The sequence below is a fragment of the Aquarana catesbeiana genome, linkage group LG04 (assembly GCF_042186555.1).
Source record: "Aquarana catesbeiana isolate 2022-GZ linkage group LG04, ASM4218655v1, whole genome shotgun sequence".
Classification (NCBI taxonomy): Eukaryota; Metazoa; Chordata; class Amphibia; order Anura; family Ranidae; genus Aquarana; species Aquarana catesbeiana.
The window spans coordinates 478,013,040-478,038,488 of NC_133327.1; the positions used below are offsets into that span (position 1 = coordinate 478,013,040).

Consider the following 25,449-nt stretch of genomic DNA (forward strand, 5'->3'; position numbering starts at 1 on the left):
GTTGGACTTTTGTAGACGAAAAGTCCGACCGTGTGTACGCCCCATTAGATTTATAGAACAAGCACAGGGAATAAATTATGGAATCACTCAATTCTGAGGAAAAAATTATGGAATCACCCTGTAAATTTTCATTACAAACACTAACACCTGCATCAGATTAAATCTGCTTATTAGTATGTAGGTAAAAAAGAGTGATCACACCTTGGAGAGCTGTTGCAACAAGTGGACTGACATGAAGCATGGCTCCAACACCAGAGATGTCAATTGAAAAAAAGGAGAGGAGGGGGAGATGGGCGGAGCCTAACGGAGCAGACATGCATTGTTAGAGCTCCACACCGCTGAGGAGAGAAGAGAAGGACAAAGCGGAGCCTGCAGGCTCAAAAGGTATCCATTTGAACCTTTTTGCCCCTGGGAACAAACTGTGAAAGTTTGAGCAGGAAATATGGTACTGGGAGGAAACCGTGGCAGAAATAAAAATCACCTCACAAAGAGCTCACAGGCACTCACTGCAGCTGAAGCAGCTCCAGTCACCTCACAAGATACAGCATCAGGGCGCTCTCACAGACAGAAAATGTCACAGCAAGACTCTCCATTTGAGTCAGATACAGAACAAATCCTCTCACAAACTTCTCCACATGCCTCCTCAGCATCCCCAGTAATATTATTACAATTTGAAAAGATGCTTCATAAGGCTTTAAAACAAACCTCAGACCAAATAACAAAAAGCCTAACCAAAGAAATAAGAGAGCTGGGAAACTGCACCGCAGCCCTAGAAATAAAAATGGATGAAATTGAAATTACAACACAACAAAATATAACAGAATTGGAACAATTAAAAGAAGAGAATTTATTACTTCAAACTAAGCTCGAAGATTACGAAAATAGAGCCAGACGTTCAAACTTGCGCATAAGGGGAATACCTGAAACGGTGACAGACCTGCAATCTACTATTACTGCTCTATTACAAGAACTAAAGCCAGATATCCCTATTGAACGTTTAGAACTGGACAGTGTACACAGAGCCCTCACAGCCAAAAAGAAAGATGGACCCCCACGTGATATAATCACAAAATTTCATTATTACAGAACGAAAGAACAAATACTAATTGCTGCAAGAGAAAAAAAGGAACTTAATTTTCAAGGACACAATTATCAAATTTTTGCTGACCTATCCCAATTTACTATTACTAAAAGACGATCCATGAAACCCCAACTAATGGAACTGCAACGCCACAACATTATGTATCAATGGGGCTTCCCCTTTTCAGTCAGATTTAACCACCAAGGTACAATTTACAGAAGCAGATCAGCAGATGAACTACAACAAACCCTTTTAAAATTAAATCTGACAGAACCCACAAGCAGCAACTCTCCCACACGCAGAAGAATGGCATCATCTTCACCTTCAGGCAGCACCCAGTAAATTCCAGAACAAAATGGGAATCATCATTCTCACAAAAGAGGCCGTTATGCCACATCATCCATGGACCAAGAAGATTCAATGGACTGACATCCTAATTCCTGATATCTCTTCATTTATTATACTAAGAGATGGTTCTCTATAAAAAACCTGTATTTATAACTGAATGTAACTGCATTCTGATAGTCACACACTGTGTGGGATCATGTTACATTCCAGTTATATTTCTTATTGCTTCTGATTCATATAGCCTTAGAATATATAAGTGAAATAAGGAAATTCTTGTTCAGTTATATATTATCAGGTAATAACAATAGATTTATTACTTTTTAGGACAAATATGTTCAATAATCCAGAGGTAATGGAAGCTTTTTCTTTTTTTTCTTAAAACAAATATATTATTACCTAACTAGTTCCTAGAATTGGGTGTTTTTGTTTATTCCAATCTGAGGCAATACAACCTCAATTTTATGTGTTAACATATCTAAACAGTTACATATGAATAAAATATGTAATTGTTTACTCTAAAAGGGTTAAAATCCCAAAATAATTCAAACTATCTTCATCAATATCAAAGTTATTAACAGTACCTTTCTAAATGAATTATTTAGCCTAGGGCAAGACTAACCATATACAACCACCCTGGAATAAATAATTTCAACAAAAACTATATTCTGCACTCCAATTAATGAAACATCATTTTGATGTCTTTTGACATAGCACTTCTCTCCTGTAAGCGGAAGATCCGTGTACCCCCATTAGCCCTCCTCATTCTCCCAACCATATTATGTGGGAGTGTGACGAAGGCACTTATTCCCCTGAGAGAGATATTTATTCTCTTTCACGGATAAATTGTGATTACTTGCAAAAAATAATTTATACAATGTATCATCTAATCTCATATGTTTTTTGTTTACTCTTTACTCCAGAATTCACTGGTTTCTTTTCTGTCTTTTCATCTCTTCAGTCCACACAGGTTGATCTGCGCAGTCAGCTCTGCATAACAAAAAGTAAGTCAAAACTATTTGATCTGTTGCCATGGCACCACTGAATATACTTTCCCTGAATGTTCAGGGAATAAATGTCCCTCAAAAAAGGACCAAAGCCTTCCGTACTTTCCATAACAAGAAGGCTCACATAGTATGCCTCCAAGAAACACACTTCACCAAAGATTCTACTCCAAAATATATTTCTCCTTTTTATCAACAAATTTACACGGCTTCTGCCTGTACCAAGCAAAGGGGAACTCTAATTGCATTTCACCGATCCACACCATTCATCTTATCATCAGAAATTAAAGACCCAGAAGGTAGATACCTGATACTCATGGGTTATATAATGGATACAGCAATCACGGTGATTTCCTACTACGCTCCTAACAAACAACCTACACCATTCCTCTCACATATATTACAAGTGATTAATACACACAAAATAGGAACAGTGATAATGTGTGGGGATTCGAACCAGGTCCTCCTCCCATTTCTAGATAAATCACCTTTTACACCATCCAAAATAACCTCTAGATTACCTTTTTCTCAACTTCTTTCCAAATACAATCTGGTAGATTCGTGGAGAGAAAGTAACCCAATGAAAAAGAAATTCACTTATTTCTCGCACCCTCATCAAACCTTCACCAGAATAGATCATATTTTTCTAACAATAGGAATGCTACCAGAAATTATTGCATCAGATATAATTCCGATTCCGTGGTCTGACCATAATGCAGTATACACTACTATAGCCTCAGCCATACCAAAAGCGCATGACCCAACGTGGTACTTACCGGACATAATGCTCAAACACCCAATACATCAGATGGCCATTGAACAAGCTTTAAAGGAATACATATCAATTAATAATACAACAGACATCTCCCCAATAACACTGTGGGAAGCTCATAAGTCTGTCTTGCGTGGTACAATACAAAGACAAATGGCACTATTTAAACGGGAACGCAAAAATCTAGCAAAAAAACTAGAACTCAATTTTAATGCAGCCTACATATCATTCCAAGATAATCCATCTCAGAGTACAAAATCTCATCTGGAAAAATCTAGATTGGAATACGATCTATTTCTCACTGAGTCAGTTGATAAATCCCTCAAACGCTCCAAACACAATTTCTACATGAAAACAAACAAACCAGGTACATATTTGGCTCGGGCATTAAATTCAACTAACAAATCTTTCAAACCAATACGTTTGAAATTATCAAAAAATGTTTATACTTGTAATCCAGTTAAAATAGTCCATAAATTTCACTCACATCTCGCAACTTTATACAATACAAACAATGAATTTAATCCTACAGAGGCTGAATCCTTCTTCTCAAAAATAACCTTACCTGAGTTATCTCAGAATCAAAAAAGCAGTTTGGATGAGCCTATAACTATAGATGAAGTTGCTAACGCCATAAAAGACCTGAAACTTAACAAAAGACCAGGCCCAGACGGCTACTCGGCTTTATACTATAAAACATTCTCAGAAATACTCTCTCCCATTCTCACTGGAACTTTTAACAAACTTCTAGATGGACATTCTTTTCAGCAAGAAACACTAATGGCAATTGTTTGTATGATCCCAAAACCCCTCTCTGATGATACTTCCTGTGTGAATTATCGGCCTATCTCTCTGTTAAACCTTGATATTAAATTATTAGCAAAAATAATAGCAAAACGCCTCAATAGCATTATAGGAAAATTAATACATAGAGATCAAGTAGGCTTCATGCCAAATAGACAGGCAGGCGATAATATACGCAGGGCAGTGTTATTGGCACATATTGCTAAAAAACGGAAAATCCCTTTATGTTTTCTATCTCTCGATATTAAGAGGGCATTTGACACAGTATCCTGGCAATATATGCAATATTCATTACAAAAATGGGGTTTTGGACCCCACTTTTTAACATGGATCAAAGCATTATATAATAAACCCAAAGCCTATATAAAATATGCTGGATACAAATCTGATGCCTTTAATATCGAAAGAGGTACCCGACAGGGTTGCCCATTATCTCCCTTATTATTTGCCCTTATACTCGAACCCATGGCCCAATACATCAGAACAAACCAAACTATAACTGGCATTGAAGTAGGAGGTATTACACACAAATTATGTATATTTGCAGACGATATATTACTTTTTCTATCATCACCACAGGTCTCTGGTCCTAACTTAATACCAGCTCTTGATGGATTTGCAGCCCTATCCGGCCTTATGATTAATCCTAAGAAATGCCTAGTGCTTAATATTTCACTCACAAACATGGAATAGGGCTGCACTCCCATTCACATGGGCAGAAAAATCAATCCCATATCTTGGAATTCATTTAACAGCATCTCATTCTGACTTATTCTCAACCAATTATCCTCCTGTATTAAGACAGATCACAAATCTAATAAAACAATGGTCGCAACTTCCTTTATCCTGGATAGGGAAGATTAATGCAATCAAAATGACTATTCTACCCAAATTGCTTTATCTATTCAGAGTCCTCCCTATTCCAATTCCTTCCTATTTTTTGAGAATAGTACAAAAAAGAGCAACTTCGTTTATATGGGGCTCTTCTAAACCACGTATACCTATACACACACTACATCTTCCCAAAAATAAAGGAGGCCTGGGATACCCTAATTTTACTAACTACTACAGAGCAGCACATTTGGCCAGTCTGTCCAAATACCATGCAAAACAGGAAATCCCATTATGGGTATTTATAGAGGCTTCAGAAAATGACCCTCTATTAATATCAAACTTATTATGGCTTGATCCTAAAGACCGCTTTAAAATTCATAATCCCATAACTAAACACTTCTTATCTCTCTAGGATAAACTAAAAACCAAATATCAGTTACAATCTCCACACAATCCTCTCCTTTCTTTTATCAGAAATCCGGCCTTTTATCCGGCATGGATCTACCCAAATTCTTTTAAAGCTTGGACAACATCAGGCATTCAGACACTAAATGACTTCATAGCATCTAAATCATTCCTTTCATTCCCATCGCTTAGAGAAAAATATGATCTACCAAACTCTGAGATATTTAGATATCTCCAAATCAAAAATTTCTATACACCATTCCTAAAGGGGGATACACCATTATCCCAATTATCCATTTTTGAATCAATCTGTACAAAAGATCCATTTGCTAAAGGTACAATTTCATCACTTTATAATCAATTATATGGAGTAGCAAATCTTAATAGACCCTCTTACGTTCAGAGGTGGGAGGAGGACCTGGGACGAACTTTAGAAGACACGGACTGGTCTAACATATGGCTCACATCTAAGTCATCTTCACCCAACATCTTAGCACTGGAGACAAATTATAAAGTCCTAACTCACTGGTACCTTGTACCCGCTAGAGTGACAAAATATTCACCTAATACCTCAGCTCTTTGTTTTCGAGGATGCCCAGAAATAGGCACACATTTACACATATGGTGGACGTGCCCAGTAATCCAAACCTTCTGGAAGGAAGTCTTCATGATTGCATCTAAAATATTTAAAAAAATAATACAACCAGATCCATATATAACTTTACTTAATCTAAAACCGGAATGGTTAACACTCTCTCAATTCAAACTTATGATCCAATAACGGCTGCAAAACAAACAGTGGCCAAGGCATGGAAATCTCCTACATTGGTACTAGCAGAAACAATTCACAGAATGAATAATACAATGTCCCATGCTAAGATGGTAGCCATCGATCAAAATCAAATTCCAAAATTTGAAAAACTTTGGCATCCTTGGATAAAACAACAGTTCCTGTCAAACTTCAATGACTCTGTCCTGTTGCCATGGTAACAGATTAAATGACTTACAGAGACACCCATTCTAAGGCTTCAAAGAGAACTAAAAAGAATAATAAACTGACGAGCGGGACAACCTTGTGGACCATACCTCTACCTTTCTACCCTTTTTCTTCTTTCTCTTTCCTTTTCTCCACCTTACGATTAAAGCTCATTATCAGAATTTATTTGACCTATATACACTCTTCCTGTAAACAATATGTATAGTAGGTATAAATCATTTAAATACCTACAAAAGTAACTAAGGAAATGATATATATCTTTAATTTAGGTTTACGTGAACCCAATGTTTGATATTTGAAATTTCATGATATTTACCTATATAAACCCTACTGTAAAACAATGAGCTTACTTTATAGATCCTTGTAAACTTACTTTATGTATCTTTATAATATTGTATACTCAATAAACTTCTTTTGACAAGGAAAAAAAGGAGAGGATTATCAAACTCCTTAAAGAGGGTAAATCATCATGCAGTGTTGCACAAGATGTTGGTTGTTTACAGTCGGCTGTGTCTAAAACATGGACCAAATACAATATACTTATATGACTATATGATGTATCCTTTGTCAAGCTGCTACACCGCAGAACATAATTATTTATTTTTTATGATTAATCATTGATGTGTAATATTTTTGTTCTTCAATAAAAGTAATTTTATAAAAAAAAAAAAAAAGATGAAAATGTAATCTAAATACACCGAGGTGTATTTCTGATGTGGGCGTAAGGTTTTATCCATGTATTTCTGGAAAGTAGCAGGGCAGAACCCAATCTGCATGTGATGCTTCTATATTGGAAAAGACCGTCTGGAGTAGAAAATATGGTTCTTTTTTTTGGCTTCCTTAGTTAAAGGTATATGTCAGTAGCCTTTGGTGAGGTCTGAGGCTCGATTCACACTAATGCGTTTTTTGGTGCATTTTGCAGAAATGCAGGGAAATTCTTTAACATGGGTTCCTATGGAACATGTTCACATCAATGCATTTTTGTGCCTCTGCATTTTTGGAAAGGGTCAGACTTTTTTCCCGCAAAATGCAGCGTTTTGCATGTAATAGAATTCAATGGACCCGCATCCAAAACGCAAGTACCGCAATTTTTTTTTACACTTTATATAGCTGGTTGCTAAGGAGGGGGCCGGGAAGCCGGCCACCGCGTCCTTAACAACCGATAAGTCATCAGCTGTCAGCTAGCTTCCCGTTGAATGTAAAAAAAAAAAAGAATTTCCAGCTAAAACAAAATTGTGAAAAAAAACAGCGTGGGCCCCCCCAGGTCCATACCAGGCCCTTGGGTCTAGTATGGATTCGGAGGGGACCCCCATGCCAAAATTAAAAAAAAAAATCCACCCCCCAAAATCCATACCAGACCCTTATCCGAGCCTGCAGCCCAGCAGGTCAGGAAAGGGAGGGGACGAGCGAGCGCCCCCCCTCCTGAACCATACCAGGCCACATGCCCTCAACATGGGGGGATGGATGCTTTGGGGCAGGGGGGGCTCTGCACCCCCCCACCCCAAAGCACTTTGCCCCAATGTTGATGGGGACAAGGGCCTCTTCTCAACAACCCTTGCCCGGTGGTTGTCGGGGTCTGTGGGGGACTTATCGGAATCTGGAAGCCCCCTTTAACAAGGAGGCCCCCAGATCGCGCCCCCCCATGTGAATGAGTATGGGGTACATTGTACCTCTACCCATTCACTAAAAAAAAGTATTGTAGTGTTAAAAAATACAGTAGACAGTTTTTGGCAAGTGTTTTATTAAAAATCTTCTTCTTCTCCGCTTCTTCCTCCAGTCTTCCTCCATCTTCTCCGCATCTTCATCCTCCGGTCTTCTCCTTCTCCCCCTGCTTCTTCTCCCGCTCTTTCTTCTGTCTTCTTCAGCTCTTCTTCTTCCTCTGCCGCCGCTCCCGTCCGACAACCCTCCTCCGATGCTGCATGCCGCTGATCTGTCAGTGCTGATGTCCTGCATTTCTTAAATAACGATGGGGGCATGGCAATCGGATTACTTCATCCAAAGATCATGCCCCCTTGTGACGTCACGGACCCGTCATGCCCCGGGTGGTGACGTGTCCAAAAACGCGGCAAGCACTGCAAAAAGCACTGCAGAAACGCTCAAAAGCAACATGCATAGATGTAAATCGAGCCTAAGGTGGTAATGTACTGGACTTGACCCAACTTCTCTTTCAGCTTGTCTACTCAAGCCATGAGATATGCATTGAACTGCAATACCACATTGAGATTTCTGAAATCATTACAAAACTGCAGCGTCCTTTTGGACTTCAGTAACAACACAATTGGGCTTAACCATTTGCTCTGTAATTCCTCAATGATATTGAGTTCAAGCTTTTTCCGAGCCTCCTCTGATACTGTTTTCCTATGTGCCTTGGGAATGCTTTTGGGAAAGGTTTTACACGGACCTTCACATTGGGTTCTGTAACAAGGTTATGTTTGATTATCCTGGCTTACCAGGATAATCAAACATGAACTTATTACAGAATCCAATGTTCCTTTGTAAAAACTCTTACTTGCTGTTTTTGTGGCTTGGACAGGAGGATAGAAAATAGGATTGAGTTCTCCTCTACAGGGGGCTTAGAATTAACCTCAGCCAGGGCATCTACCTGCTCTAGCACAAAATATTTTTATCCTGTCCCTCAGCTTGCAATGACTATGTTTTCAATACAGGGAGTGGCTAAAACCCAACTGTGATACCCAAAATGTGAATATCCCAGTACTGTGAAGTTTGAATAAAAATTTGTGTTGCGCCTCCCTATAGCAATATTGACTCAACAGTAATGGAAGGCTTACACTACAAATAAGATGCCTATTACATGACAATACCATATAAACAATACTCAAATAAATATTACTGTGAAAAAAAATATACTGTACATATATACCCGTGTTCACTCCAAATCCATTTTCCACAATATAAGTGAATGTCTGCAAAAAAACAAAACAAAAAAACAAAATACAAAAGACAAACTGTTTTTTTTGTACTGTGTCTTTAAAGAAAAGGTTCATCATGCAAAAATATTCTCCTGTGTTTCTTCAAAATAAATATTTCCTCTTTTCCGTGTCCAGTGTCATATACGCATATATTTTCTCCTCCAAACTACACCTCGAGCTCCTTGTGCCACCACCACTACTATGCACTCACCAGATTTGTTTTTTTGACCCTATATGGTGTTATATATATAACGTGTTCCATAGGAAACCATGTTAAATGGACTGTAGTGCAAATTTGCAAAAAGCACTAAAACTGCATAGGTGTGAATCCAGCCTTAAGGCTGCTCTCCAGTTCACCAGATTCACCAGGCCACCTATTTACCTCCGATGTATTAAAAAAAAACACAATAAAAAAATACTAAAGTGTAATACCCTTTTATTAGTAAAATGTATTCCTACAAAGTGTGCACTTACATCAATAAAACATATACAAAATGCATTAGTAAGCCTTTCCAAAATGGTTCTCAGTGATTATCTCCTTCTGGTTCCTCACACCAGCAGCGACACATGTGGAAGTTACATCACAAAGTAAGACTGCCTGCTCTAGATCCTTCCAGGACTTTTTTTTTTTTTTTTTTAATTTCAATCTCTTTATTGATTTTTTGTTAGTATCAAAAACGTAACACATAGCGTGAATGCAACCTCACTGTATACACAATTTCTTAAAACATTCTTAACACAAAACCCCCACTCCCATCCCCAGACCCCCCCACCTGAATCCATCCCCCCACTCCATCCCTTTCCCTCCCCATCTACCATTCTCGCTCCAGATCAATCCTATTCTTTTCTACTGTTCCTCCTCTCCCTCTGTGTATTTATCTAAATGCTTCCTCTGCTATGTTTTAAATCCTATGCTCCCAATAATTCTACAAATTTTATTGTTAATTTATAGTCAACCCATTCTCGCCATTTCTCTTAGAATTCCTCTATTCAATCTCCATCGCTGAACCTAAGATATTCTAAGTTTTGGATTTCATTTATTTTATTACACCAGTTCTTCATGGTGTGCATTTCTGGTTCCTATAAGGCTTTTAGCCGCGTTTAGAAGCGGTGGAAGCAACGTTCTTATATATTGCTTAGTTGGAATTCTTATCCCGTGGAAGAGGCACCCCCATGCAGGGTCGATCCTAGGGTCACAGACAGATATTTCTGGTGCCCCACATGGGCGTGGTCATCTTACCAACTCCTCCCCTTTACAAATGTTTCTATGGCAACGACTCAAACACAGAGATGCTCCCCTTAGAAGTCCTAGTTACCTTGGGATCCTCCCATGATCTCTTAACAGTAAAGAAAATACAGGAAGAGAGTACACTAATGAGACCTGGAGGGAAGTCTCTCTGATGCACACACAGAGGGCTGTCTGTTAGAAAGAGCCCCTAGACATAATACGGGCAAAGACTGCAGACATGATACAAGAGACAGTCAGAGACTGCAATCATAGTACAGGAGATAGTCAGAGACTGCAGACATGATACAAGAGATGGTCAGAGACTGCAGACATTATACAAGAGATGGTTAGAGACTGCAGATATAATACAGGAGATGGTCAGAGACTGCAGTTCCTATGGACGTTAGTAGATAATGGCCGAACGGCCCTCTCACCTGACCCAGCGATACAGCAACGGTTCCTCTGATCAGGAGTCAGCTCACTCTGAATTGCCCCAGGGATGGCACTAGGCTGTGTGGCTTTCCCTTTGGTGGCGCAGGGCAGCGGGGTTCTTTCTCTGATGGTGTTCTCTCAGCACTGCCCTCTCCCTCTGGAGTCCTGGGTGTACTTTCCTGGGTGTAGACCCTCCCAGGACAAACCACCCCCCCTCCATTGGTACAGACCCCCACCAGGACAAACCCCCCTCCATTAGTACAGTCCCCCCCAGGACAAACCCCCCCTCCATTAGTACAGACCCCCCCAGGACAAACCCCCCTCAATTAGTAAAGAGCCCCTGTGACAGACCTAGCCGGGACAGAGGCAGTTGGAGAGGACTGAATGCAAGCCTGTTGCCTTTTGATTATGGGCCCTAGCATTTGGGGGAATGGTGCTCTCTGTGAGCTGTATGCCTGGGGACCCTGGGGTTGGTGTTACTTTGGATTCAGCTCCATGTCCCCCCAAAACACACAGACTCTGGGAACCCTTTATATGCCATATTAGAATGATAAGACTGATTCATTCTGTTGGGACACATCCTGTGAGGAGATGCTGGTGTCATCCACTCCAACTACCTGTGTTTATGTTAATTGAATGAGCTGATGACATTGTCCTCTATACAATGTAGGAGACGGGACGACTCCTATTGGAGCTGCTGCTATTGTGAGAAGGTGTCCTGTGATAATTAACTCAGTCTGGGCAAAAGGTCATGTCTCAATCACCTAGGCTGTATAAAGGATTAGTTAATTAGCTCATGTTAATTAGGTTAATTAGGTTACAGTTGTATTGTTAGAGGAGGTTCCAACGGCATATAAAGTCTTGTAATTTTGATTCTAAATAAAAACAGTTCATGGCAGCAACAAGCAAGTGTCGCCTTGTTTTGTGCTCAGAGAGGTTGGAATATCTGATATCTGTATACAGACTGGGAGGAAGTGGTATATGACGGAAGCACTCAAGCGGAGTGTGGGACGTTCCGTGACACCCCCCCAGGACATACCCCCTCCATTAGTACAGATCCCCCCAGGACAAACCCCCCTCCATTAGTAAAGATCCCCCAGGACAAACCCCCCTCCATTAGTACAGATACCCCCAGAACAAACCCCCCTCCATTAGTACAGATCCCCCCAGGACAAACCCCCCTCCATTAGTACAGACCCCCCCAGGACAAACCCCCCTCCATTAGTACAAAATCCCCCCAGGACAAACCCCTCTCCATTAGTACAGACCCCCCCAGGACAAACCCCCCTCCATTAGTACAGACCCCCCAGGACAACCCAGGGCCGTTTTTTCGACTGGGCACGCTGGGCAGTTGCCCGGGGAACCCCACTTGCCTGGGGGGCCCCACCTGCCCAGTGACCAGTGGGGTCGAAATCCTGGCTCTGTCCCCCAAACTTTCTATTTCCTATGTCCCCGCGGCCTGCGTTCCAGCCGCCATCTTTAGTTTCTGGCTGCCCTTGTGATTGGGCGAATGGGGTCATGTGCGGCTTTCCTCTTCCACCTACCGCTCGGCGCTGACGTCATTGTCGCGCACCGGAAACCTTCGGCTCAGCTCGGCTCCCCTGGTTTTCAAGAGATATGGCTCCGTTTGGTAGACCCCTCGGACCCCAGCCTTGGCCTAGGCTGGCCCCACGTCCTCCCGCACTGCAGGTACCACCGCGTTTATGCCCATAGCCTGCTACACTTCCAGACAGGGATTCCATCCTCCCCAGCATGGTCGTTGGTGCCCTTCCATGATCCACCAGCAAATCTTCTGGTTGTCGATTACCTCTCCATGCCTGTAGGCTTCCAGTTGTCAGTGTAGTGTAGTGTATTGCAGTGGTCAGTCAGTGTAATGTGTGTATTGCAGTGGTCAGTCAGTGTAATGTGTGTATTGCAGTGGTCAGTCAGTGTAATGTGCGTATTGCAGTGGTCAGTGTAATGTGTGTGTTGCAGTGGTTAGTGTAATGTGTGTATTGCAGTGGTCAGTGTAATGTGTGTGTTGCAGTGGTCAGTGTAATGTGTGTATTGCAGTGGTCAGTGTAATGTGTGTATTGCAGTGGTCAGTGTAATGTGTGTATTGCAGTGGTCAGTGTAATGTGTGTGTTGCAGTGGTCAGTGTAATGTGTGTATTGCAGTGGTCAGTCAGTGTAATGTGTGTGTTGCAGTGGTCAGTGTAATGTGTGTGTTGCAGTGGTCAGTGTAATGTGTGTGTTGCAGTGGTCAGTGTAATGTGTGTGTTGCAGTGGTCAGTGTAATGTGTGTGTTGCATTGGTCAGTGTAATGTGTGTGTTGCAGTGGTTAGTGTAATGTGTGTATTGCAGTGGTCAGTGTAATGTGTGTATTGCAGTGGTCAGTCAGTGTAATGTGTGTATTGCAGTGGTCAGTGTAATGTGTGTATTGCAGTGGTTAGTGCAATGTGTGTATTGCAGTGGTCAGTGTAATGTTTGGTCAGTGTAATGTGTGTATTGCAGTGGTCAGTGTAATGTGTGGTCAGTGTAATGTGTGTGTTGCAGTGGTCAATGTAATGTGTGTATTGCAGTGGTCAGTGTAATGTGTGTGTTGCAGTGGTCACTGTAGTGTGTGTTGTTGTAGTGGTCAGTGTAGTGTAGTGGGTATTGTAGTGGACAATGTAGTGTAATGGTCAATGTAGTGGACAGGAAGGTCAATGTACTGGTCAGTATAGGAATCAGGTTAATCAGTGGACAGGTAGGTAAGTGTAGTGATCAATCTAGGAATCATGTAGGTCAGTGTAAGGGTCAGTGTAGTGGACAGTGTAGGAATCATGTAGGTCAGTGTAGTGGACAGTGTAGGAATCATGTAGGTCAGTGTAGGGGTCAGTATAGGAATCGGGTACCAATAAATATAGCCTTATTAATTTGCATTTTTATTCTCGTGCGTGATTCTCTAGATAGGGCACTGTATTGCCCGGGGGCCTATAATGCTCTTAAGATGGCCCTGGGACAACCCCCCTCCATTAGTACAGACCCCCCCAGGACAAACCTCCTCCATTAGTACAGACCCCCCCAGGACAAACCCCCCCTCTCCATTAGTACAGACCCCCCCAGGACAACCCCCCCCTCCATTAGTACAGACCCCCCCATGACAAACCCCCCTCTATTAGTAGAGACCCCCCTCTCCATTAGTGTACATAAAAACACCCGGGCGGCAGCTAGTGAGGAGAGGACAGTGTGCAGCTGCACCGCCCGGATGGAGAGCAGATGGAGACAGGCTTGGGCGGGAGTAAGAGACAGAGGAGGAGAACACCTCAGGCACGGACCGCCCCCTCCCCCAGCGATGTCACTGAGTGGCTGGTCTCTCTCCACACAGAGGCCAGCCACTCCGATCTCCGGCGGGTGCTCTCCTTCTCTGATAGGAGGATGGGCTTGAGCCTCGAAAAATACAGCGGCAGTGGTGACCTGCGGAGGGAGCCGCCTCTGGACACAGAGAGGGGGAGGGAGGGAGCACTCTGGCGCTTCAGCGCCCCCACCTCTCTGGCAACCGGGTGCACTGCACCCCGTGCACCCCGCCTGGGATCGGCCCTGCCCCCACGGGTCGTCAGGGACTTCTATGTTAGATATCTCTCTAATTATTTGCCTAATCTCCCCCAGTATTTTTTAATTTCAGGACATTGCCACCAGATGTGGGCCATGGTCCCTATTTTTTTACACCCTCGCCAACATAATTGTGATTTTTCACTTTGACATTTGTGTGCCTTATCGGGGGTGATATACCATGGGGCCAAACATTTATAATTTAACCCTATCATATTACTATTGACTGAGGTAGCGTGTTCCCGCCTCAATAGTTGCCTAATCTCCGCCTTATTTACTGATGTTCCCAGTTCCCTCTCCCACTTCTCAATGTATGGTGGTATTTCCGGCCCTATCCCGTTGTTCAACACTCTATGAATCCTAGAAATCACCTTCTTCCTCCCATTATCTACACAGATTTTCTCCAAAGGAAGTAGATTATCTGCCGATCTAATGGGCTGGGGCAGAGTCTCAATGAAGCGTTTCAATTGGCTATACCGCCATACATCTATCACCATCAGTTCCCTTCTATTTTTTAGCTCCTGAAAAGTGTGTATTTTACCTTGTTGCATTATATCTTTTAGTTGTGCATTCTCCTGTAATATCCAGTTACCAAACAGTGTCTCTATTCCTGGTGTAAAATATTCTGTGTTTTTCAGTGGTATTAAGGGTGAATTACAATCCCAATTCTCCATTTTATGTGTATTATCCCATATTTTTAGTGCGTGACTCGTGACAGTGTGTGTCTTTGCTGAGATTCCTATATTGTGCCGGGATCCATATTATTTTCCCTAATGTGACCGTACATTCCATCTTAACCCATCTCTTTTCCTTATTATTTTTTGGCCATTCTATTATTCGTGACAATATGATTGCATTATAATAATTTCTAATATCCGGTGCCCCCCACCCCCCTCGCGCCTTATCCTCAGCTTTATTCGTGATTTTTTTTCCTTCTCCATATAAATCTTAAGAACATTGTTTGTATTGTTTTGAAAAAAGCCTGTGGAAGAGGGATTGGTATCATCTGCATCTTATACATAATTTTAGGCAGGATAACCATTTTAAAAATATTAATTCTTCCCCCCCAGGATAGTTGTCCTGATGTAATTTTGTTTAACTCTGTTTTGATATCGTTCAGTAATGGGATGAAGTTTACTTGATATAGTGTCTCGCTAGAAGTTGTTATCTTGACGCCTAGGTACTTCAGTTCTTTTTTCCCCCCAGACAAATGGAAAATCTTTTTGGTAGATAAACACTTCTTTTTTTCGTATATTGAAAGTTAAGGTTTCTGACTTGGCCGGGTTCGTCTTGAAATTGGAGATCTCACCAAACTCTTTCAGAGATTTCATTAGGTTTGGGAGGGTTATCATGGGACGTGTTATATAAAATAAAGTGTTGTCCGTGTAGGCCGCGATTTCGTGGATTTCCTCACCTTCCTCACTTTTATCCCCCTAATATCTGTATTCTGCCTTATCCTCGTCAGGAGGGGTTCCAGTGCCAGCACAAACAATAGGGGAGATAGTGGACACCCTTGCCTGGTGCCATTGTACATTTCGAACAGTCCTGAAACTTTCCCATTTATACAGTGCCTTTATCGATCCGATCATTTTTGCTCCCAGTCCCATTTCTTCCCACGTACTCTCCATAAAGCCCCAGTCTACCCTGTCAAAAGCTTTCTCAGCGTCAATTGACAGGAGTAGTCCTGGGGCCCCACTATCTTTGATTTTCTTTATTGCCAGTAATGTTCTAATTCTGTTGTCCCTCGCCTCTCTTCCTGGAACAAAACCTATTTGGTCTGGATGTATTATGTCCTGCATTATTATCTTCATCCTACCTGCAAGGATTTTCGCACAAATCTTAGTGTCCGAATTTAGGAGTGAGATGGGTCTATAGTTGGAGCATAACGTGCTGTCTTTCCCCTCTTTCGGGATGACAACAATAACCGCTTCTAATACCTCTTTACGCATCTCCCACTTGTCCCCGATCCCATTCATGTAGGAGCACATTATAGGGATTAAGATATCCCTAAATTTTTTATTTATTTTTCCCAGGACTTTAGCAGATTCATGTGGTATATTTGGTATGGCTTATGCTTGCCAGGTTGGTGTAGTTTATAGTTGACCTCACCAACCTTTTCGACCACCTCAAATGGCCCCTGCCACTTTGCCAGGATTTTCCTTTTTACTATGAGTATAAGCCAACTGATCCCCAACCTGGAACTATCTAAGTTTGGCAGACCAGTTGTACACCCTTCTTGGTGGTTCTTTACTAGGGGCATCACCTCACGGATCCTCTCTCTCATCTGTATTATACAGTATGCTCTGTCTTATGAGGAGAGGATTCACTTTTCCACGTTTCTTTCACCAAGTCAAGCAGTCCCCATGGTATTTGCCTGTACACCAACTCAAACGAGAAAAACCCTTCGGACACCAGAGGTGCGGTACTTTTCCAAAGGCAAACATCAGTGCCATCAGTGTGTCCTAGAGAAAATGTTAAACAATTCCATGGCAATTGCTTTTGAGGTCTTCTTCAGGGACACTGCTTCTGGATACCTGTTGGAATAATCGAGTACCACGAGGATGTATTGGTGGCCCTAAGCCAATTTCACTAAAAGGCCCACCAACTCCATCACAATACGCTTGAATTTTATCTCGGCAAAGACACCAAAGGGTTCCTAAAATGTGATATTGGTAGCGGTTAGCTGACAGGTGAGACATGAATTGCAATAACTATTTCACCTCTACCGTCACCCCTGGCCAGGTATTTATTGTGCGTCTGAGAGGCTGGGGAACCAGTAAATGGTCTACCACCTCTCGCCAGACCTTAGTAACTCGGTATAGGTCACCAATTACCGCAAAGTGGGAAAACTTTTTCCCAGCTTGTGACACCCCATTAACCACTTGCTTACTGGGCACTTAAACCCCCCTCCTGTCCAGACCAATTTTCAGTTTTCAGTGCTGATGCAATTTGAATGACAATTGCGCGGTCATGCTACACTGTACCCAAATGAAATTTTTATCATTTTTTTCCCACAAATAGAGCTTTCTTTTGGTGGTATTTGATCACCTCTGTGGTTTTTATTACTTGTTAAAAAAATTTTAAAAGAATTTAAAAAAAAAATATATATTTTTTTTATATTTTGTTATAAAATTTTGCAAACAGGTAATTTTTCTCCTTCATTGGTGTACGCTGATGAGGCGGCACTGATGGGCACTGATGGGTGGCAGTGATGGGCACTGATGGGTGGCAGTGATGGGTGGCATCAATGGGCACTGATCAGTTACACTGGCACCACTGGTGGGCATTGATAGGTGGCACTCGTGGGCATTGATAGGTGGCACTGGTGGGCACTGGCAGATGGCAATGGCAGGTGGCACTGGCAGGGGGTACTGGTGGGCACAGATGAGGCATAATTGCTTCTTCCTCTTCGGGACCGATGTCTCTTGCAGATAAGCGAGTGATCTGCTTTTTTTCTCCTCAAGCTGTCAGCGTGAGGAGAAAAAAAAAGACGATTACCGAGCTTTTGTTTACATTATGTGATCAGCTGTCTTTGGCTGACAGCTGATCACGTGGTAAGGGGCCGGGACCGGCCCCTTACTTGGATCTGTGATTACCCGAGTCTCAGTGACCCGGTGATCACAGCGTGCGCCGGGCGTGCGGGACATGTGCACAGGGGAGACCGTCATATGACAGCCTCCCAGAAATTCAGGCCATGACATTTTGAGATCAAGATTTGCGAGATTACTGGAACTTTCTCCCTTGTCCTCCATCAACATAACCTGCAATGGGTAGGTTTCCTCTGTTTTCCCCAGCCAAGGCCTGCATAAGTGTGGGTTCCTCAGGGGTTGTCTTAGCTGGTAGACCATCTACCCCAGATGCAACACTATCAGTCTTCTCTAAAGTCTTAGTATCCAGCCCCTTTAACAGGTAGGTCCCATTGTCTCAGCATTCCCTGGCTCACATAGTCCCAAAGTTCAACAAATAAGGAGCAGTCCCTACCTACGATAACATCTTGGATGAGATCAGGTACCACTCCAACCCCCTGGGCCACAGGCCGTGGTGATTGTCACTGGTGAGTATTCCTTGGTGTCCCCACCCTCAGGGTTCTTTCTAAAGGGTCCACCTCTCCAGCTACCCTGGTACCCACAAATGTTACCATGCTTCTGGAATCCAGCAGCACTGAAGATGGTGAAGATGGTTCACCCAGAGGTCAAACTCAAACTGCCCCTCGGTCAGGTCGAGGTGAGAAACACAGACACTCCAGGCATAGAAGGTCATCCTTTGTACAGCTCGTTACTACATGGGCTCCTCTTCAGCAGGGGACATTGGGCCAGGATATGACTCCAGGAGTGACACCGCCAGCATAGCATATTCTCATTAGTTTGTGCTGGAGAAAAGCTCTGGGATGCTGGGGTGGTCACTCCCTGGCTATCTTGAGTTGATGACTTCTGGGCTTGTGGGTGTCTTGATCTACTCAATGGTAGGGGTCCTCGAGGTTTTGGCAGGTCCCAGTAGATCCTCCACCACAGTGTAGCACTCCACCCTCTCCACCAGATGGTCCATCGTCTGGGGTTCCTCATGGCCAACCCAAGGCTGAAGCTCCTTAGGTAGAGCCCACTATATGATCTGTGGCCCTGTCAATCAAGGGATTTGGGATCACGGGGACAGGCCAACATAATGCCTCCAGAGGTTCATCTATTGTGCCCAGACAGCTGCAGTCACTCCAAGGAGGGCTAAGATTTCCTCCTTGAGTTTCCCATAGTCCTTGGCATAAGCTGCATGCAGGTCATAGTAAGCATACTGTGGTTCCCCTGACAGAGACAGGGTGATCAGGCAGCCCACTGGCCCTGTGGTCACTCCTCCCTCTTGGCCATGTGCTCCCAATGTGGTGAGGAAGGCCTCCATCTTGATCCAGCAAGAAGCAGATCTCAGAAGCTTTGTCTTCTACAGAGGCAGGGCAGAATACATTGCTGCTGCCAATGCCATTCAAGAAGCTGTGTGGTTACGTCAATTTCTTGAAGATTATTATTATTATACAGGATTTATATTGCGCCAACAGTTTGCACAGCACTCTACAATATAGAGGGGGGACAGCACAATTACAATACAGTTCAATACAGAAGGGACAGGAGGGCCCTACTTGTGGAGCTTACATTCTAAAGGGATGGGGGAGGTGGTACAAAATGTAATAGCTGCGGGGGATGGTCTGATGGGGGTGGCTCAGGTACAGTTCTTAGATGGGTGTGGGATAGGCTTCCCTGAATAAATTAGTTTTCAGGGATCTCCTAAAAGAGAACGGGATAGGGGCTAACCGGACCTATCAGAGCAGGGAGTTGGGAGAGGCTCTAGAGAAGTCCTGGAGGCGAACATGGGAGGTGGTAACTAGAGATCAGGATGTCTTGGGAGGAGCAGAGAGGACAATTTGGCGATATGAGGTTGGTGATGTAGCTGGGGGCGATGTTGTGGATGACCTTGTATGTTATGGTTAGTATTTAGAATTGTATACGGTGGGGTAGTGGAAGCCAGTGAAGGGATTGGCAGAGAGGAGCAGCAGTCACGGATCAGTTAGTGAGGTCTAGCAGCAGCATTCATAATAGACTGAAGGGGGGATAGCCTGTGTAAGGGTAGGCCATTGAGGAGAGAGTTGCATTAGTCGAGGCGGGAAATAACCATGGAGTGGATAATTTGTTTTGTGGTGTCGTTAGTGGAGAGCTAGATCTGAGTGTCATTGGCATTGAGGTAATATTGGAAACAATGGGAGGTTATCAACTGGCCCAGGGAAGAGGTATAGAGAGAGAATAGGAGGGGCCCAAGGACAGATCCTTGGGGTACCTCAACAGAAAGAGGAAGAGGAGTGGAGGAGATGGTGTTGTATGTGACACTGAAAGTGCGCTTTGATAGGTAGGAGGAGAACCAGGATAAAGCAGAATCGCGGAGGCCAAGGGAGTGGTTAACTGTGTCAAAGGCAGCAGAGAGGTCCAAGAGTATGAGTATGGAGTACTGGCCATTGGTTTTAGCAGTTAGTAGATTGTTGGTGAGTTCTAGTAGGGCAGTTTCAGTGGAGTGTTGTGGGCGGAAGCTGGACTGTAGTGGATCGAGAAGGTTGTTTTCAGTGAGGTAGCAACTCATACGGTCATGGACAAGGAACTTGGAGGCTAACAGGAGCAGGGAAATGGGTCTTAACTTATTCAAACAGGTGGGGTCCAGTGAGGGTTTTTTAAGTATAAGAAAACAGTGGAAACCAGTTCGTGTTTGAACGGGGAGGAGGAAGGTGCCAGAGGAGAGGGAGAGGTTGAAGATATGGGTTAGAGAGTTCAGGATAGAGAAGGAAGATGGTCGTAGTAATTGTGAGGGGACAGGTGGTGAAGTGGGCCATGGAAAGGAGTTTGGCAACTTCCTCTGTGGTAACAGGGCTGAAGGAGGAAAGTATTGAGTGGGGTGTTGGACCTGATGTGTTGGTTGGGGGGGAGTTGGATGCTGGATATCTCATCACAAATTGTGTTAATTTTGCTTTTGAAATGGTTGGCAATCTCCTGGCCGGTAAGCAAGTTGGTGGGTGGAGGCAGTGGGGGGTGAAAAGAGGTAGAAAAGAGTTGATGAGGTTTGGATGAGAGGGTTTTGATGAGAGTGTTGTAATAGGTTTGTTTATCAGTGTGTAGGCAGAAGTTGTATTTGAGATCTTGTTGAGCCCACAATCTTATATGAAAACAATCAAGGATGTATCAAACTTGCCACCAATGGGATGATCAATGTAAGAACAAAGCATATTGACATCAGACATCATTACATTCATGATCTAGTTGAACAAAATGTAATTGTGTTTACTTATTGTGAAACTAGTAACATGATTGCAGATGCTTTGAAAAAAACCTTACAAGAAACAGATTTATGGAACTGGGATCCGAAATGGAACTAATATAAGGAGTAGTTGTTGAGTGGGGGTGTTGGAGTACAGTGTTTATGTATTTTGTGCAACAACTACATCAGTATTCAGTTGAGATATATTCTTTAACCAGTAGATGGCATTGTTTTTTAAGTTTGTAGCTGCATCTATGGTATACTCTGTCTTTTCTCTGAATAAAGTTCCCTGTTTTCTTCTTGCAGATAAGCACATGGGGACTGTGCACTGTCTGTTCTGTAGGGCAATATACAGCATCTCTAACAAAGCTAATTCCACATAAACTCACAGGTTAAAAGTTTGTTCTCATAATTTTACAGCCCTTTTAATGCTTAATTATTTTGTGTACATTTACCTTTATCTGGTGTTTGTCCAAATATTAGAGATGAAATAAGATTTCCCCATACGCCTGATGATTGAAATATTAGAAAAAAGAGTCCAAAGTATTGATTGACGATATCCTTGCCTTCCTTTTCTGCACTCTTTGCATATCGATTTCCACTTATAGTCAGATATGTACACTTTGCAGCCCATAATGGGGCGCCTCCAAATCCAAGAATCACAGATGTTGGAACAAGAGTATACCTGAAAGACAAAAGCATACCTTATTTATGTTATCTTCAGATCACATAGGCTATGAAAATAATTCTAAATGATGGTAACTTCATAACAGTTCTGCATGCATACAATTTTGGTATGTCAATAAGGAGGAGCCGAATGACCCGGGTTCAGTTCCGAGGAAGGTTCACAGAACATGACTAAAGCTAGGGTGCTGAAACCAAACCCATTAACGTCAATGGGAAACGTATGGCAGGGTAATAATGGGCAGGTAAAACAAATTTTATGTAGGGCTGGGGAACGTTTACCAAACATATATGCAAACATTTTATTTGGCGGGATTAGTGATTTTAAATAATGCTTTAATTGAAACATTAAACATGGATGATAAAGTCACAATCATCAGGTCCTGGAACTGATGGGTTCTCAAGTGTCTTCTACAAATAATTCTTTAGCCCCATTTTGAATAAAACATTCAAAGTGATTTCACAAACTTGTCCTTTCACCCGATAACCACAGGAAGCCCACTTCACTCTAATCCAGTGGTTCTCAACTCCAGTCCTCGGGACCCACCAACAGGTCAGATTTTAAGTATTACCTTGGGGAGTTGCAGACTAGAATACTGCAATCACTGAGCAGCAAGTGATATCACCTGTGATGTATTTCAGCTATCTTGCAAACCTGGCCTGTTGGTGGGTCCTGAGGACTGGAGTTGAGAACCACTGCTCTAATCCTAAGAACAAAAAGACCCAACCCAGTGCTCAAGTTATTGACCTATCTCCCTGATGAATATAGATTTAAAGATTTATGCTAAACTCCTGGCCAATCTTCAATCCTATTCCTGATTGACCTGGATCAGGTGACTTTGCTCACTAATGCAAGGCCTGAGATAACACAATTCGGACCATTTCTCTGGTACCCCTGTAAGCAGGTGCAGTCTGTACTCCCCATTGTAGGTGGGGAGCTGTATACAGAAGGGAAAGGAAGTTGTAGAGAACTTAGTTCCTCTATGACTTCCTGCAGTCACCAGTAGAAGAGCTGTCTGATTGGCAACTGGCATGACCTTCGTATCCATCTTGGGTGAGGGTAGAGATTATTTAGCCTCTGACCCCCTGACTTAGCATGCATTGTGCAAATAGTGTAGGTACAGGTTCCCATCTATCATGGGACAGTGTATAGCAACAGGGAGAGGTTCCAGAGGAGTAGGGAAAGTGCAGGGACTCCGCTGTCTCCATTTAGTAAGCCTTGCCTTTCTTTCCTGTAGCTTGTCTAGCTTGGGTTTGACTGGCCAGGCCGCATTCCCATTTCTGGTGGCAGAAGCTGTCGGCAACTCTTCAAGTGCAGTACAGCTATAACTGTCCCTATACATGGCTCCGGACAGGTGTGCTCTCCTGTGGTCCTGATTGTACTCAGTTGTGAAGTTCTACAATATTACAATATTAGTTCATATTACTTAGACTCTGTGTGTTCTCTGCTACTGACACACCACGCTGCACCCTGCTCGCATACTATGATCAGAAATGTAATTGCCCATTATGTTTATTATCATTGGATGCGAAAAAAGGCCTTTGACCTCCTAAAGTAGCACTTCCAAGTGGCTGCTCTGCAGCAAATTGGTCTTCCCACAGCCCGAATAATGGTTAACGGCCTTCTGTCTGATTCCGTAAAAATATCCAAGAGCACACGCCAAAGTTTCCCACTCTCACCCTACTTATTAGCTATGAAACGGTTGTAGTCCTGCAAGCCAACGCTGCCAAACAAGGCAAGTAGGAGATCTCTCTCATAAATTAAGCCTCTTTGTAGGTGACCTCCTTAGAATTGTGTTCCTTAGTATTCATCATGAGTTGGACCAATTTGATCTTTATAGTAACTTTAAAGTAAATGCCACAAAATCGCAATGCCTTAACATCACTCTACCCCAGAGTGAAAAGGAATTCTTGGCAGCCTCCTTTTCTTTTAGGTGGGAACCCCACTTGCTTTAGTATCTGGGAGTTCCTATTCCCTCATCAAAAGACAAATTATGCAAACTTAGTTATTTGCCGTTACTGAATTCTATCTACTGTAGCCTTTAAAGCTGGTCATCGGGACAGCATTCTTGGCTTGGTAGAATTGACACTATATAAAATGGATCCCCTACTTTTTATATTTATACCAGAAACTCCACGTCAATATTCTGCTTGTTTCTTTCACTCCCTGTGTACTGCTATTTCTGGCCTAGGTCTTCAGCTCATCTAGGCCATGATATTTCAGTTATGTGTAAATTGGATGGTGGGACCATCATGGAACTTTACCATAGGGTGGTGGTTTTTACTCATATAATTGATTCGTTGGAATGGAAATTTCCACAACACTTGTCTAACATTCTTCCCTGGATCAGGCAAACATTCCGCCCGCCTAGGCAGTTGCTGTCATCTTTGACAAACTCTACTGGCGGTGTAGTGCTTTAACTATTTAGCTATAGCTTCTCCTTGGTACCAGGCCCACTAATTTCAATCATGGGAAACCCTGAATTCCCCCAGGCTTTCAACCCCTACACTTTCTATGACAATCATCTATGGTGCCCTTTCTGAGCAGGCATGCTCCACGGGCCCAAAACCCCTGAACAATGTGACCCCTTCAGATTCTATACCCTCAGGGATTCACTACTTCCAGATACATTCATCTAGCCCCCATTGAGTCCATCTGTCTTTAACAATCTACCATATAGTTTTCCTATCATTCATACTTCATCGGGGACTGGGAAAGAGAACTGCGCTATTCACTCCCCACAGGGAACTGGGAAAAATCCATCTATTTGACTTCAAATTAGGCCTATCCATCCGAAACTACAAAATATCTAAGTGGTATGGATGCCCCACTGGTCTACACAGGGCTACACATCTACCCCCCAACCACTGTTGACGCACTAGGGGTGACATGGGAACCATGATGATGGCCTTTTCCTTGTAATCCATTTTGAGAAGCTATTAAATTGTGCTTTCACTTACCAGGAACTACCAGAAGTGGCTCTGCTTTCTGTCCTCCCAGCTTCTGCAATATTTACCAAAAAGAGTCTACTGCATTTCCTTCTTTCTGCAGTGTGAGCCTTAATCCCTAGACACTGGAAGTCACCTACTGTGCCCAGTGTTGGGAAATTGGTGGCTGAACTTAAAGCAGAGTTCCGCCGAAAAAAAAAATTAAAAGTCAGCAGTTACAAATACTGTAGCTGCTGACTTTTAAAATAAGGACACTAACCTGTCCAGGGCACCCGCGATGTCCTCACCTGAAGCCGACCCGTCCCTCGGCTCCGGCATCTTCAGTAAGGGATTCAGGAAGTGAAGCCTTGGGGCTTCACAGCCTGGTTCCCTACTGTGCATGCGCGAGTCATGCTGCGCGTCCTGACTGGTCCCCACTGTCTTCTGGGACCTGTGTGTCTCCCAGAAGACAGGGGGGGGCGGACATTTCGTAGAGCGCCGCAGACTCTGCGGCGATCTATCCCTGGAAGTGGGAGCAAAATACCTGTGCTAGACAATATCTGCCCCCCTCCCTGAAAGGTGCCAAATGTGACACCGGAGGGGGGGGGGGAGGAACCAGATAAGTGGAAGTTCCATTTTTGGGTGGAACTCCG

At 43.1% G+C, this 25,449-nt stretch overlaps 1 protein-coding gene across 2 annotated transcripts in view; it reads right to left on the reverse strand.

Moving 5' to 3' along the window:
- UNC93A (unc-93 homolog A) overlaps positions 1–25,449 on the reverse strand; it is a 975,902-nt gene that overhangs the window by 802,983 nt on the left and 147,470 nt on the right. For both annotated transcript variants that reach the window (XM_073627620.1, XM_073627619.1), the window contains exon 3: positions 21,640–21,869. In XM_073627620.1, the coding sequence (XP_073483721.1) occupies positions 21,640–21,869 (230 nt within the window). The remainder of the gene's footprint in view (positions 1–21,639; positions 21,870–25,449) is intronic.